At 52.2% G+C, this 14,624-nt stretch overlaps 1 protein-coding gene across 1 annotated transcript in view; it reads left to right on the forward strand.

Moving 5' to 3' along the window:
• The first annotated feature begins 6,018 nt into the window (after positions 1–6,018).
• Positions 6,019–14,624, forward strand: part of ARSG (arylsulfatase G) — a 48,833-nt gene continuing 40,227 nt past the window's right edge. The window contains exon 1 of the mRNA XM_081109116.1: positions 6,019–6,382. Coding sequence (XP_080965242.1) covers positions 6,165–6,382 — 218 coding nt within the window. The 5' untranslated portion in view covers positions 6,019–6,164. The remainder of the gene's footprint in view (positions 6,383–14,624) is intronic.

The raw sequence follows: 14,624 nt of genomic DNA on the forward strand, positions 1-14,624 counted from the left end.
GGGTGAGGCCACACACACTTCAGCAGGAGCTCAGGGCAAGGGCCATGCCAGGGCAGGGAGTGCCCCGGGCACTGGGCCCGCCTCTGGCACTGTCTCTCACCTTGAGGACCCAGTGGACAGCTCACTTCTCAGCTCCCCCCTCCCTGTTCTGTTGCAACATGCTCTCCTCTCTCTCTCTCTCTCTTTAAATATACAGTGGGGCCTTGACTTACGAGTGTTCTAACGAGTTTTTCGAGATACGAGCCGTCTCTCGGCCGATTTTTTGCTTTGAGTTGAGAGCTAAAATTCGGGTTACGAACCAGCTTCAGATACCCCACCGCTAGTTGGCGCAGCGAACGTCACAGCGAACGCCACAACATCAGCCCAGCATCACGTGTCTCACTCGTTCACTTTTTGATTTGACATACGAGTAATTTGAGTTACGAACTCCGTCACGGAACAAATTAAACTCCTAAGTCAAGGCCCCACTGTATTTTTATTGATTTCAGAGAGGAAGGGAGAGGGAGAGAGATAGACATCAATGATGAGAGAGAATTATTGATCGGCTGCCTCCTGCCCGCCCCCTACTGGGGATCGAGCCTGCAACCCATGCCTGTGCCCTTGACCAGATTTCAACCCAGGACCCTTCAGTCTGCAGGCCAACGCTCTCTCCACTGAGCCAAACTGGCTAGGGTCACATTCTCTTTCTCTGCAGAGCTGCGGCTGGCGTGGTGGATGCCGGCAGGACCTGCTGCTGGGGCTCAAACCCTCCAGCCCCCCGACTCAGTACACCTGCCTTCCCCCGACTTCCTCTAACACTTGCCATTTCTCATGCCTCTGGTGGCTTCTTTGCTGCCCTGGGAGGTACCAGCCCTTCCTGCTTGCTGCTGCACAGGTTCCTTCCTTGTCTTCTACAGATCCTTCTAGAAAGATCACCTGCTCCGTGAGGTTGTCCCTGACCTCCCTCGTCACTTTGCACCTGCCCACCCCCACCCTCCTGGTCCTCCTCCCGCTTTGATTGTTCTGCCGGCCACATGTCTTTACTCGTTTCGTTTTCTGTCCCCACCCCCGTCCCCCCAGCAGGAAAGTGCCAGGAGGGCAGCAGGCTTCCTGTGTCACTGCTGTGTGCACAGCGCCCAGCTGACACCTGTCACTTAGCTGGCTGGGGGCAGGCAGTGCCTGGGGGAGTCATTGCAGCTACCCTCGGGCAGCCGGTGCCTCAGCCCCCCTCCTGGCCGCCCCCACGTGACTCCTCGGGCAGCAGGCGCTCTGACCGGGTTCTGATCTGCGGGCAGAACAACAGCGCCCGCCCCAGGGACCGCACTCTCCGCGGGCCTTTGTCTTTTTTGGCCTCAGCTCATCGGAAGCTTTAACCAGCAGAGCTTGGAGAGATCGCCTCACCTTCTGGTTATTTCAGCTGCTTTCAAGGCTCTCTCACGGGCTGCGTGGCCACGGCGAGGCCCCGGGGAGCCGGTCAGGTGACGGACTCCTGCTCTGGTATTGGCACCGCCAGGCACAGAGCACATCTTCGGGTGGCCTCACCCCGTTCACTTCTCGCTCTTCTAGACAACAGCCCACCTGTGGGCCACGCCACTTGTATGCGTCTTTGTCTATAAACAAGCCGGGACCCGAAGGGAGGCCAGACTTGAGCAGACCCAGCAGTCCTGCTTTAAAACAGGGGTCATGGAAAAGAACAGGAGTCATTGCGAAGCTGACGGCAACTCCAGTTCAGTGGACTGCGGCCCGAGGAGCCGGGAGCCGGGGCAGGCTCCACACTGATGCTCCGCAAGGAGCCAGCCCGGCCAGTTCTGCTCCCACAGAGCAGACGGTGCCGAGGGGCCTTCCTCGTGGAGTTTGTTGAGTCAGGTGGTCAGGCGGCTTCCAGCCTGCAGAAGGAGGGGTGAAGGCTTTGTTGGCCGAAGACGCCCCCTTTCTTCCTTAGCCCACAGCAGTGCATCTTGTTTGCGTCCACGTTCTCTTCTGAGAAGGGGAGGGCGGTGGGTAAGGAAAAGTTGGGTCCAGCCAGTGTGGCTCAGTGGTTGAGCATCAACCCATGAACCAGGGTGTCACTGGTTCAATTCCCGGTCAGGGCACATGCCCAGTGAGAGGCGTGCAGGAGGCAGCCGGTCGGTGATTCTCCTCATTGATGTTTCTATCGCTCCCTCTCCCCTCCTCTCTCTGAAATCAATAAAAACATACTAAAAAGGGGAAAAAGGAAAAAGTGTCAGATAAGGCACTGAGCTTGGTCTCAGCTTGGATCTTTGAAAAATAACCCTGCCAGCTTTCCCGAGATATAATCGACAAATAAAAATTGTATATATTTATGGTGTCCAACATGATGTTTTGATTGTGAAGTGATTGCTACAGTGAAGCTGATGAACACATCCATCCCTTCGCGTATGACCATTTATTTATTTTTTTCGTGGTGAACACTTTTAAGATCTACTGTCTTAGCAAATTTCAAGTTTGCAATACGGTATTATTAACTGTAGTCCAGAAGTTATTCGTCCTGCATAGCTGAATGTTTGTAACCTTTGACCAGCTCTCCCCACTTCCCCAACCCCCGACCCCAGCCCCTGGCAAGCAGCGTTCTACTCTCTGCTTCTGCAAGTTCCACTTCTTGAGATTCCACACGTTAGTGCGATCGTACAGTGTTTGTCTTTCTGCGCCTGGCTTATTTCACGTGGCATGGTGTTTTCCAAGTTCACCAGGTTGTTGTAAATGACAGGCTTTCCTTCTTGTGAAAGGCTGAGTAATCCTGCATTGTTTGTATGTGTTCTCTAGGCAGCACATTTTCCTTCCTTATTCACCCATCGATGGGCACGTAGGTTGTTTTCACATCGTGGCTGTTGTGAAAAATGCTGCAGTAAACACGGGGGGCAGATATCTCTTCAAAAGAAAAGTGCCAGGAGGGCAGCAGGCTTCCTGTGTCACTGCTGTGTGCACAGCGCCCAGCTGACACCTGTCACTTAGCTGGCTGGGGGCAGGCAGTGCCTGGGGGAGTCATTGCAGCTACCCTCGGGCAGCCGGTGGCAGAGACTGATTTCCTTCCCTTTGGATAGGTACCCAGATGTGGGGTTCTTGGATCCTACCGCCATTCTCTCTTTAATGTTTTGAGGAACCTCCATACTGTTTCCCAAAATGTCAGCTTGGATCTTCTTTTTTTTTTTTTCCTGCTGGGGTCTTATAGTCTGTGGCTTAGAGTCCATCCTCAGAATGTTCTGTTTGCCTTTTCATTGCAGTTTAGAGACATAAAGGGGGAGAGGATTAACTGTCTCCCTGGAAGTGTGGGCCTGCAGGGTACCGACGGTAACGGAGCACCGGCTACATTGGCTTCTTTCCATTCTACGGAAATGTTAAGTATTTCGTGATTCTCTTTGAAAATCCTCAAAGGAATGTTTTATCATGGAACAATTAAGCAAAAACCATCTATCTTTCCACCTTCATTTTAGCTTCTTTCTTAAGCGAATATTTTTTTTTTTCAAGTCGTTCTGCGTGGGGTCCCTCTGAAATGGATTATCGACCAGGAATGAGGCCATGCCAGCGTTCCAAGCTCAGTAGCTTCCAGCAGGAAAGCCTCCCGTGGTTGTTGCTCGTGGTCAGAAGCCAGTGGCATGGAGGCTGGGAGTCAACCAGCGGGCCCACGAGTGTTTGCTGGGCACCCTCCTGGTGCCAGGGCTCGCTCTCCCAGAAAGGGAGACGTCCTTGGGGCCCCAAGATCAACAAATACCAGTGGAATCCAATTGGCTTTGGAATAATAACTCTCCTTTTGGGAAACAGACATTTGCATTTCTGCACAATGGATTCATTGACCTCTAGAGGCCCTGCCTGTTTCCTTGGGCTTCCTTTTGATGGCTGAGTCTGTATCTGCCCATCCCTCTGAGTTTACCCAGGTCTCCCAGCGTCGACACAGCTCCCGCTAGCCCCATCCACTCGTGTCGGCCACGGGTCGGCTTCGCCAGCTGTGCGCTCCTTCCCCAGGCAGGATCGCATCGTGCCGTGTTAAATTCCGCTCTCCTTTCATCTTCTCCGGAGGTTGGGTGTCCAACTGAGCTTTTTACTTGGTCCAGAATTCAAGTCTCTCTCTCCTTACTAACTTCATAAAGTTCTGGCTTTTAAGTGAACTCGGGGTGATGGGGTTTTGTCTTATGGTTCCCATTTGCAACCCGTGTGGAACGCATCACCTTCCACTCCTGTCTTTCGGACCCGGGCGTGTTTGTGTTTGTCCCCGGAAGCCCACCCTTCCCCAGTTGGGCTTGTTTTCTTCCGGGACCTGCTTCAGGGAGTTCTCCTTTCCTGGGCATCTTGCTGATGAAGGGGTGACTCAGCCCAGCAGAAGCTTGATCAGAGAACGGAACCCAGGCCACGGCCTGACCTCCTGAACCTGCTTTACTTTATTTATTTTTAAAATATTTTTTATTGATTTCAAGAGAGGAGAAGGGAAAGGGAGAGAGAGATAGAAACATCAATGATGAGAGAGCATCATTGATTGGCTGCCTCCTGCACGCCCCTCACTAGGGACCGAGCCTGCAACCTGGGCATGTGCCCTGACCGGGAATTGAACCATTGACCACCCGGTTCATAGATCGATACTCAACCACTGAGCCACATTGGCTGACTGAAGCTGCATTTTGGAAGGCAGCTATGCTCACCACTATACCACCAACGCTGAAGCTGCATTTTGAATTCCCCAGTTAATTTGTATGTACACTGAAGTGTGAGAAGCACAGGTTGAGTATATACCTTTAGATTTTCTTATTAAAAATGACATTGTCAAGATGTAAATGGACAGTTTCATTAAGAAAAAAAAATTTCTACCATTTTATTATGAAACAATTTAAAAAGACACTGCAAAATTTAAAGAGTCTACAATGAGCTCCCATAGGATCTCCACTTGGATTCTACCATGAACTTATTTCTTTACAGTTCCTTTTTCTCCCACTTAATTTCTGTCAAGATTTTTAAAAATATGTTCTTATTGATTTTAGAGACAGAGCAAGGGAAAGGGAGAGAAAGGTAGAAACATCGATGAGAGAGAAACATCTAATGGCTGCCTCCTGCAGGCCCCCTATTGGGGATCGAGCCCGCAGCCCTGGCATGTGCCCTGACCGGGAATCAAACCAACAGCCTCTTGGTGCACAGGGTGACACTCAACCAATTGAGCCACCCTGGCTGGACATCTGTCAAGAATTTTGTACGGGATTGTTTGCAGCACAACTGTTAGAAAAGGTCATAGCAGGGTCATACCCTTTCTTCTAGATTCCTCGGTGGGTTTGGTAACGTCACAGTCAGTGTGGGGATTTCAGAGAATCAGAGAAGCCTGGTGGGTGGCAGTGGGGGAGCCCTGGGATCATGCAGAGTGGCGTGCTGGTCCTTGCCCCATCCAAGCCCGGGGCCTCGGCAGTCTCGAGTATACAGGGAGCGGGTTGAGAGAGGTCATCTCTGATGTCGCTCCCACCCCTGTGATCATAGGCTCGTTGTAAATATTATCATCACTGTTTCTCAGGTGGAGAAACTGATGAGCCAGTGAAATATTCGAATAATAAGGAAAACATGTGCTGGCATGGAAAAGCGATTATTTCCTAGGCTACTGAGTCAAACACAGCTGCGCTGGCACTTTTCACTCTGTTTTCTTGTCGATTTTGGTTCTTTCAGGAAACCTCACAGAAACATGAAGCCCTCAGCCACCTGGAGCTCAGAAACTCACTGGGGACCGACGGCGGCTTCTGGAACGTCCAGGTGTTCTGCAGATGTGAGGTTGTGCCCCGCACTCAGCAGCTGGAGTCCCGACCAGATGCGAGACCTGTGCTTCGGCTCTGACATCCCTGGGCACAGAGGGGTCACTTTCTGATCGGCCAGAGCTGCACACAGCCAGTCATCTTAGGGGAAAGCCACTTTTGGGGGTGCAGCTTTCCTGACTCTCTTGAGTTAGGATTCTAGATGGGGGCGTCATTTCTGCAGCTCCCACCCTCCTCGTAGGCGGCACCGCCACCCCCACCCCCACCAGCACGCGGGGCGGGCCTCAGCATTCCCATCTTTACAGTGAGGGTGTTGCAGTATCTTCTTGCAAAACACCAGCCTCCGGAGACTCCCTGCGTTGAGAGTGAGCCGAAGGGGACTCTCAGAGACGCCTCTCGTGGTGGCCCGCCGTCATCCCATAGAACCGGAACCCGCCCCTTCCCACCATGGCCTGGCTTTTTCTAAAGGTTTTATTGGTGGGGGTGAGTTTCTTGGGATGTCTTTATCCTCTTGTGGATTTTTGCTTCAGTGGGGAAACAAGAGCCCCGAAACCAAATTTCGTGATCATTTTGGCAGATGACATGGGGTGGGGTGACCTGGGAGCAAACTGGGCAGAAACAAAGGACACTGCCAACCTTGATCAGATGGCCGCCGAAGGAATGAGGTGAGTTGAGGATGCTAAGTCCTAATCTATATATATAAAAGCCTAAGCGACCGAACAACCGGCCAACCAGTTACTACGATGCACACTGGCCACCAGGGGACAAATGCTCAATGCACAGGATCGGGCTCCTTCCTGTCTGGATCGGGCCTGCGGGGATTGGGCTCCCTCCTGTCTGGATCTGGCCTGCCGGCATCAGGCTGAAACTGGCTATCCGACATCTCCCCAGGGGTCCCAGATTGTGAGAGGGTGCAGGCCAGGCCAAGGGACCCCACCAGGATTCATGCACTGGGCCTCTAGTATATGTATAAAACATATATATATATATTTCAGAGAGGGAGAGAGAGAGATAAAGGCATCAGTGATGAGAGAGAATCATATAGGCTGCCTCCCGCATGTCCCCCACTAGGGATCGAGCCTGCAACCCAGGCATGTGCCCTGACCAGGATTTGAACCATGACTTCCTAGCCCATAGATCAGTGCTCAACCACTGAGCCACGCTGGCTGGGAAGTCCACTTTTTGGATGTGTTACTTGCCTCTTTTGCGGGGAGGGGACAGCATAAAGCATTGAAAGAGCAATTAATGGGTCCATGTTGATTTAGTTATGTGATTGATTAATGTGGCATGAAGCCAGGACAGCCTCATGGAGAAATCCATCCATCCATCCATCTATCCATCCATCTGATAACATTCAGAATCTGTGTGTGTTAGGAAATCAGAATACCAAGGGGAACAAGATAAAAACCCTGGCCCTCGAGGTACTTATTGTCTGGACGTGGAGATAGGTTCAGTGGAAAGTAAGGATTAGGATCTAGTGCGTGAGTCTGGAGTTCCTGGGGAGGGGTTGGAACCCAGCCTGGGGGCTTGAGGGAGAAGGTGACCTTCGAAAACCAGAATCAGGGAGGCAGGGAAGGTAAGAGGACTGACTTGGGAGGTGAGTACTTAGGAGGCACACGTACCCAGAGGGTCTGCACTGAACGGATAGAAGTGTTCATAAGTTTTTTGTCCAAATGCCTAGCCCCTCCCCACATCGCTAGAACTCAAGTATCAGCTTTCAACCCTTTGGGCCTTCTCCTCGAGCTGACCTTGATCCGACTAGCCGGCTCAGACCCTGTCTGCCCTGGGTTGCTCCTCCATCCTGCTCAGTGGGGCCGCTCCAGCTCGCTGGTGGGACAACGCGGGGGCATCTCCACAGAGCTTCAGCCACTTGCACCTGGGGCCGGGAGCTGCCCCCTGAGGTGTGCACCCTTGGGGTCCCGCGTGTGCTCTCACCTTTCCAGTCCATCCTCCTCATCTAACCAAGGTGACCTCTGTAGAAACACTCCTCTGCTTCCAGTCCTTCAGAGTGACCTTGTGTCCCTAAGGATAAAACCCAACTCCGCCCAGCAGCTTCCGAGGCCAGCGCGTGCTCCACGCTGGTCTGCAGGCCCCTCTGGCTGGCAGCTGTCCTCACCTATGAGATTAGTTCCCCCTGGTGCACTTCCCGCTTCCTCTTCTGAATTAGTTTCTACTCACCGTTTGGTCCCAATTCCACGCATGGTCGTCAGGAAAGCTGCTTGGATGCCTCAGGTGAGCTCTGCCATCGCCCCTGCAGCTCTCCATGGCGATCGTCGAGTCACCTGAGCACCGGCATCAGGTTGAACAACGTCCGCCCCGCATTCCGGTCCACCCGGAACCTCAGAGCGTGGCCTTCTGTGACAACAGGGTCTTTGCAAATGTACGTAAGGATTTTGACGACGTCATACAGGACTGAGGACGGGTCCTAAATCCAATGACTAGTGTCTTTATAAGAAGAGAGGACACTGAGAGACACACAGAGGTGGAGATGGGAAGATGGAGGCAGAGATTGCAGAGATGCCCCTACAAGCCAGGAACGCCAAGGGCTGCTGGCCACCACGGGGAGCTGGGAGCGAGGCTTGGATAGAGTCTCCCTCTGAACTTCCAGAAGGAACCGATCTGGTAGACATGGGGACTTCAGACTTCTCACCTCCCGAGCTGGGAGAGACTAGATTTGCCATTTTAAGCCGCCTAGCTTGTGGTCATTTGTCACGGCCGCCACAGGAAATTCGTACACCTCGATCCTAGCTCTGGGCATCAGGGAGAGAAGTGCCTTATCTGTTCTTCCCCTTTATATTCTTAGCCCGTAGGCAATTCATAAATCTTTGTTCATCAATAAATGGGCTTTAGGCATTCATAATGCCTCGAATGTCACCCCAAGTTTTCCACACAGGGATTTCTTTTGGGGGAAGGGGTTAAACCACACCATTTACCAGATCGCCAGAGGAAAATGGGTTGCCAAAAGCTTGGGAACTTGTGCTTTTGGTGGCGGGTGGGTTTGTGGGGAAACTGATATGTGGGGGGTTGGGGGGGGCCTGGGCATTCTTAGGGGCTGTCCCCACCTGCACGCTCTCCTCCTGAGAAAGAGGGGCCTCAGGGACCAGAGAACAGAGTGTGGTGAGCCCTGCGAGCTCTTTCTCCCGTGAATGGAAATGCTTTCTCCGTCTGAGCCTTGTGACGGCCAGGCAGACAGCCCTCTGGCCCGAGGTCCTGGGCTTCTCACGTTGGGCTCTGTTGACAGGAAGGCGGGCTTCCTGTGCGGCCGAGGATTACTCTATCCCTGGCTGCTCCCCCTGCCGCTCATGCCAGGGGGAACCAGGGCTCCCAGACCAGAACTCTTCTGGCCAAACAGGGTGACTTGAGAACGTAACTTTTCTATTGTCTTTTGTAAAGATTAGCATGTTAGTTTCCTAGGACAGACTCCACAAATCACCACAAACGGGATGGCTTAAAGCAACGCCGTTTTATCTCCTCGCCGTTCCAGAGCCCAGAAGCCCTCCACCGAGGTGCCAGCAGGGCTGATCCTTCCAGAAGCTCTCAGGTGGGATCGGTCCCAGGCCTCTTCTAGTTTCTGGTGGGTGCGGGCGGCCCTTGGCCTTCCTGGTGTGTGGACACAGCACTCCATTCTCTGCCTCCGTTGTTGCATGGCGTTCTTCTCCCTGTGCACAGCTGAGCTGAGCAGTGCTGGCGAACATTTGAAAGTTAAAAAAGGATAGGATAGCCCTAGCTGGTTTGGCTCAGTGGATAGAGCATCGGACTGTGGATCGAAAGGTCCTGGGTTTGATTCTGGTCAAGGGCATGTACCTCGGTTGCAGGCTCCTCCCCGGCCCAGGCCCTGATCGGGGCTCCTGCAGGAAGCAACCAATCGATGTGTTTCTCTCACATCGACGTTTCTCTCTGTCTCCTCCTCTCTTTCACCCTCCCTAAAAATCAATGGAAAAATATCCTCAGATGAGGATAAACAAAAACAAACAAACAAAAAGGATACAATAACCAGAAGAAAATAAAAATGTCAGAATTTAAGTGAAAACGCCGGGGACTTAGTAATTAACTACAACTTAACCGTTTCAAGCAGGTAGAAAACTGGCATGGCAAGGTAGGGTGGAGGAATGAAGTGCTCAGGCTGTAAGGAAATGGACAGGGGCTCTCCCTGGCCTCTCTTCCAGCTCTCCAAGAGCCTGAGAAATGTGAAAATCATCCAAGTCCTCAGGACAACCCAGTGAATGATCCTGATGGTTGAACGCTAGTTCAGTTCTGTGGGCAGCGCGTCCAGGGAGGGCCATGGCTGGTTTCACCTGATATGGAAACGCCACTTATTTCTTGAACATTCTCAGGCTCAGGAGTAGCCTGCGTAAGTCTCCTGGTGGGTGACTGGAGTCAGGCAGTGGCCTTCGGATGTGCAGACTAAGGTTTGAGCACCTGAGCAGTCTTGACCCACAGGCGTCTGAGGGGAGAGAAAAAGGATGCCCCGTGACACAGAGAAGTGGTCCCAGCCAGCAGAGCCCAGATCTGCCCACTCACTGAAATTGTCCGCTGGGCAGGCTCAGACGTGAGGTGGACGGTATGTTGTAAATACATTTCCTAGGTGGATAGACTTGCACTAGGTCAGTGGTCGGCAAGCCGTGGCTCGCGAGCCACATGCGGCTCTTTGGCCCCTTCAGTGTGGCTCTTCCACAAAATACCATGTGCGGGCGCGCACGTACAGTGCGATTGAAACTTCGTGGCCCATGTGCAGAAGTCGGTATTTTGTGGAAGAGCCACACTCAAGGGGCCAAAGAGCCGCATGTGGCTCGCGAGCCGCGGTTTGCCAACCACGGCACTAGAGTAACTCTGCGTTGGAATTCTCTCCCTTCCTGCGTCACCTCTTCTCCACCAACAATTTAATCCTCTTTAAAGTTGGTGCTGTTGCTGAGACTTGTAGGTGGTGGCTGAGCGAGACGTCCGAGGGCAGTGTTCACCCCTGGGAGGTCAGAGGCTGTCAGGGGCTTAGGCTGTTTCTAAAAAGGGCCCCAGCAAGGAGTGAGATGAGCTGTCAGTTCAGCCAAACACCCGATTGGATTTCTGTTCTCAGCATTGGCTTTCGCAACTATTCCTCCATCCTGTTACCTCTCAGGACTGCCTCAGCCCTCTGCCACCCCTGGGGTTCGCAGTAACCTCAAGGAAGAGGAGAACCAGGCTGGCGCCCAGAGCTGCAGGGGAGTGTAATGAGGTCTGGCGGACGCCGTGAGAGCTAGAACTTTCTGAAGGAGACCTACATCAGCAAGAACAAGGCTCTTCCCCCACCATGGAATTCCCATCCAGCTCTGCCCCCCGACCCCCCCGTGGTAATTCAGATTCAGGGCTGAGGACCCTCATCAGGGAGACATCCTGTTGTCCTGTGACCTTCATCATGAATTCTGAGATGGTTGCTTTGGGAGGTCCCAGCCCATCTTTTCCTTGTCGGCTCTCAGCGTCACAGGGCAGGCAGCTGTACATCGTTGCCGTTGGGTAAGCAGGTCAAGGAGACACTGAAATCACGTCCTGCCCGCCTGGGGCAAGGTGAAGCCTATAGAAGTGGTACTGCGGGCTTTACCTCGTGTCTGTTTCAGTAGATGGGGACGTACAGGCACACGATGATCTGGATGGCAGCTAATCTTAGAGAAAAGGAACTGAAATAGTAACCAGCGAGGCCTTGGCGCCAGCTTGCTTCACAACTGCAAGTTCAAAATAGCCTGCCTCGTGGCTCTCATTCGTTTCGCTTCCAATCCTCCCCACCACCTTCATTCAACGATGGGCCTCTACTAAGAGCAGGTCATGAGACAAGGCCGGAGACCCCAGCCAGCTCTGCCCTTCCAGGCTTGCAGTCCTCTGGCCCCCAAAGACGAGAAAACCAGCATTTGGAATGCAGAAGGTGATGTGCTGTCAGTGCAGGAATTGTGACGTGTGACCCACCCTTCATAACCCGAGTTTCCATCCTACAGGACGGAATTAGCACGTCATTTACACCTTGGTCACAGTCAAGAATGTCTCTGCTGCCCTGCCAGCGTGGCTCAGTGGTTTAGTGTCGACCTATGAACTGGAGGTCACTCCTGGTCAAGGGCACAGGCCTGGGTTGCGGGCTCGATCCCCAGTAGGGGGCGTGCAGGAGGCAGCCGATCAATGATTCTCATCATTGATGTTTCCATCTATCTCTCCCTCTCCCTTCCTCTCTGAAATCAATAATAATAATATAAAAAAGAATGTCCACGCTCGGCTTCTCACCTTTTGGGTGATAAGAGCTAAATTCCTTGGAGCTACATCATATTGGAGATAGGGACTGTAAGGAAAGAAAGGCCATTTCTCCACAGGGAAGCCACGACGTACTCAATAATGCTCATCTGTTAGGAGGCTGGGAAGTCCAAGGTCAGGTTGTGCTGAAGTGAATGCTGAGACCTTCAAGGTGAGTAGGCATCAGCCAGATGAAGGGAGAGGACAGAGTGTTGTAGGCAGAGGGAAAAGCATGAACGAAGACCCACAACTGAAAGGTGCCCATTCACTCAACAGATATTCCTAGAGGCTCCCCCAGATACTGTCCTAGGTGCGGGGAATGTGCGAATGACCCAAACAATATGAGGCCCTCTCTCTCCTGGGGCTGGCTGGCATCATAGTGGTTGACTATGGCTGGGACAGGGAGCGTGAGGCTGATCTAGTGGGCAGGTGGGTGGTGAAGGGCATCGTGTGCATGCTCAAGTGTTTGACCTTGATCCTGAAGTCAGCGGGCAGCCTGAGCGCTGAGGACATCGACCTGCATTTGAGATGGATTGTCCCAGCTTTCTAGGGGTGGTCCCCTCCGGTGGAGGGCAGGGGGCACATTGCAGGTGCCTCCAGGATTGCTTGGCTCAGGGTCGTGGCAATGGGGAGAAGTGTTGGTCTAGTGCAGTGGTCGGCAAACTCACCATTCAACAGAGCCAAATATCAACAGTTCAACGATTGAAATTTCTTTTGAGAGCCACATTTTTTAAACTTAAACTATATAGGTAGGTACATTGTTATTAACTTAATTAGGGTACTCCTAAGGCTTAGGAAGAGCCACACGCAAGGGGCCAAAGAGCCGCATGTGGCTCGAGAGCCGCAGTTTGCCGACCACGGATCTAGGAGGCACTGAGATGCCTGTGTGTTCGTCTTGCTTTCATGTACCTTTTGTGTGTCCTTCCTTGAGTGTGAATGTGCACATATCCACAAGGAGAGTGTGAAGAAGAAAGGGGAAAAATTGCCAATGATCATACCAAGTTCGGCTGTCAGGAATCTTTTTTTGAAAAGATCAGGAGTATGAGTAGGTGTATGAATGAATGAATGAACAAAACACACAAACTTTGCTATTTGCTGCCACATTTGCTTGTAGTTTATAAAGGGCCTGCATGCTGGCTGTCCCAGTAATCCCACTGAACCTTCTGAAGGATGAAGGAAACCTGGGGGCTGAGGTGAGCTGGTCTAAGTCCTACTGTAGCTTTTTTTCTCGTTCTTACTTCCCACTCCTGTCCCTCTACCCACAGAGGCCGCAACAAATTATTTTTTCAAACCTTTTTCCACCTCCAAGCCTTTAAATGATGAATGGAGCAAAGGCAGTGTTTATTCCAGTCACATAGCAATTTAGAAAGTTGCCACAGAAGGTGTCATCATCTATTTTAAATTCCTTATAAACGAAGGCCGGACACGTTTAACTTTGCAACGTTATGTCTCTCCAGGGCTCTGGCGGTGGCGTTTCTAGCGCTCACCTCCCCTGATTCTAATGCACGTAATTTATGCAGTGGCAAGCGGCTTTGGTTTCCGTCTGGCTGTGTCTTAATTTGAGCTGATTTTCCCGTTAACAGGCTGCTGTAATGTCTGGCTCTGTGATTCCAGCTTTGCTTTACAATGCATTTTCAGACTTTAATTAGGACCCCTGTTGGCGAACTGGCCTGGGCCTGCCCAGATAGATCTGGGGGAAAACAAAAGAGGCTTTCCAAAAGGCAAGACCATTTTATTCCTTATTAATTAGTCCCTGCCAAACGGAGGCAGAGAGGGGAGGGGGGAAGGTGACAGGCAGGTCAGCTCAGAGGGCTGCGTGGGATGTGGTTAGGGTTTTATTTGCAAGGGGTGCAGTCAGGGTCCTCCAAAGACTTGGAAATAAAGGAAGTAAGATTGCTTCTGAGAGTTAAGCTGTGAGCTTGATCACATGGTGGGGCAGGAACTGAGCCCTGAAGACATCCGCTTAAGCGATTATGTGGAAAGTGGACTAACGCGCTTTTTCCAATCAAACGACACGGGCCTCTTCCTCTTCCAGTTTTGTTTGTTCGTCCACCGGATTTGGACAGAGCCCCTCCATCCCAGCAGGGCGCTCTGCTTGGGGCTGGAGTTGCAACTCTAGGTCCCATCCTCACAAAACCCACAGACTGGGAAGGAGCTCGGAGCTCCATCTTGCTGTAGAAATGTGCTGCAGCTCTTTCCAAGGTGATGGCTTTACCATGGCCAAGGAGAGACTGCTCTCAGGAGAGTCACGGGAAACGGGCGAGCGAGGTCAGGGTCAGGATCGCCGTGTGTTTTTGGCACTGTCCAGGTGTATTCGCTTGGGCTGCTACAACAAATATGACAGAGCGGGGAGCTTAAACAATATGCATTTATTCTCTACATCAAGCATGTAATACTCATGGCCCATGGGCCACATGCCTTGTTTATTTGGCCTGTGTTAGCCTTTGAGTTTGACATGCTTGCTCTACAGTGTCGGAGGCTGGGAATTCCAAGGTCAGGTTGCCAGCGTGGCCAGGTTGTGCTGACAGCCTCCTTCCTGGATGGCAGATGGCCGACCCCTCATTGTGTCCTCACGTGGAGATAGAGAGAGCGCTCTGGTCTCCTCCTCTTATCAGGGCACTAATCCCATCCTGGGGGCCCCACCCTTATGACCTCCTCTAC

This window comes from Myotis nattereri, assembly GCF_964212035.1.
Source record: "Myotis nattereri genome assembly, chromosome: 16".
NCBI classification, from domain to species: Eukaryota; Metazoa; Chordata; class Mammalia; order Chiroptera; family Vespertilionidae; genus Myotis; species Myotis nattereri.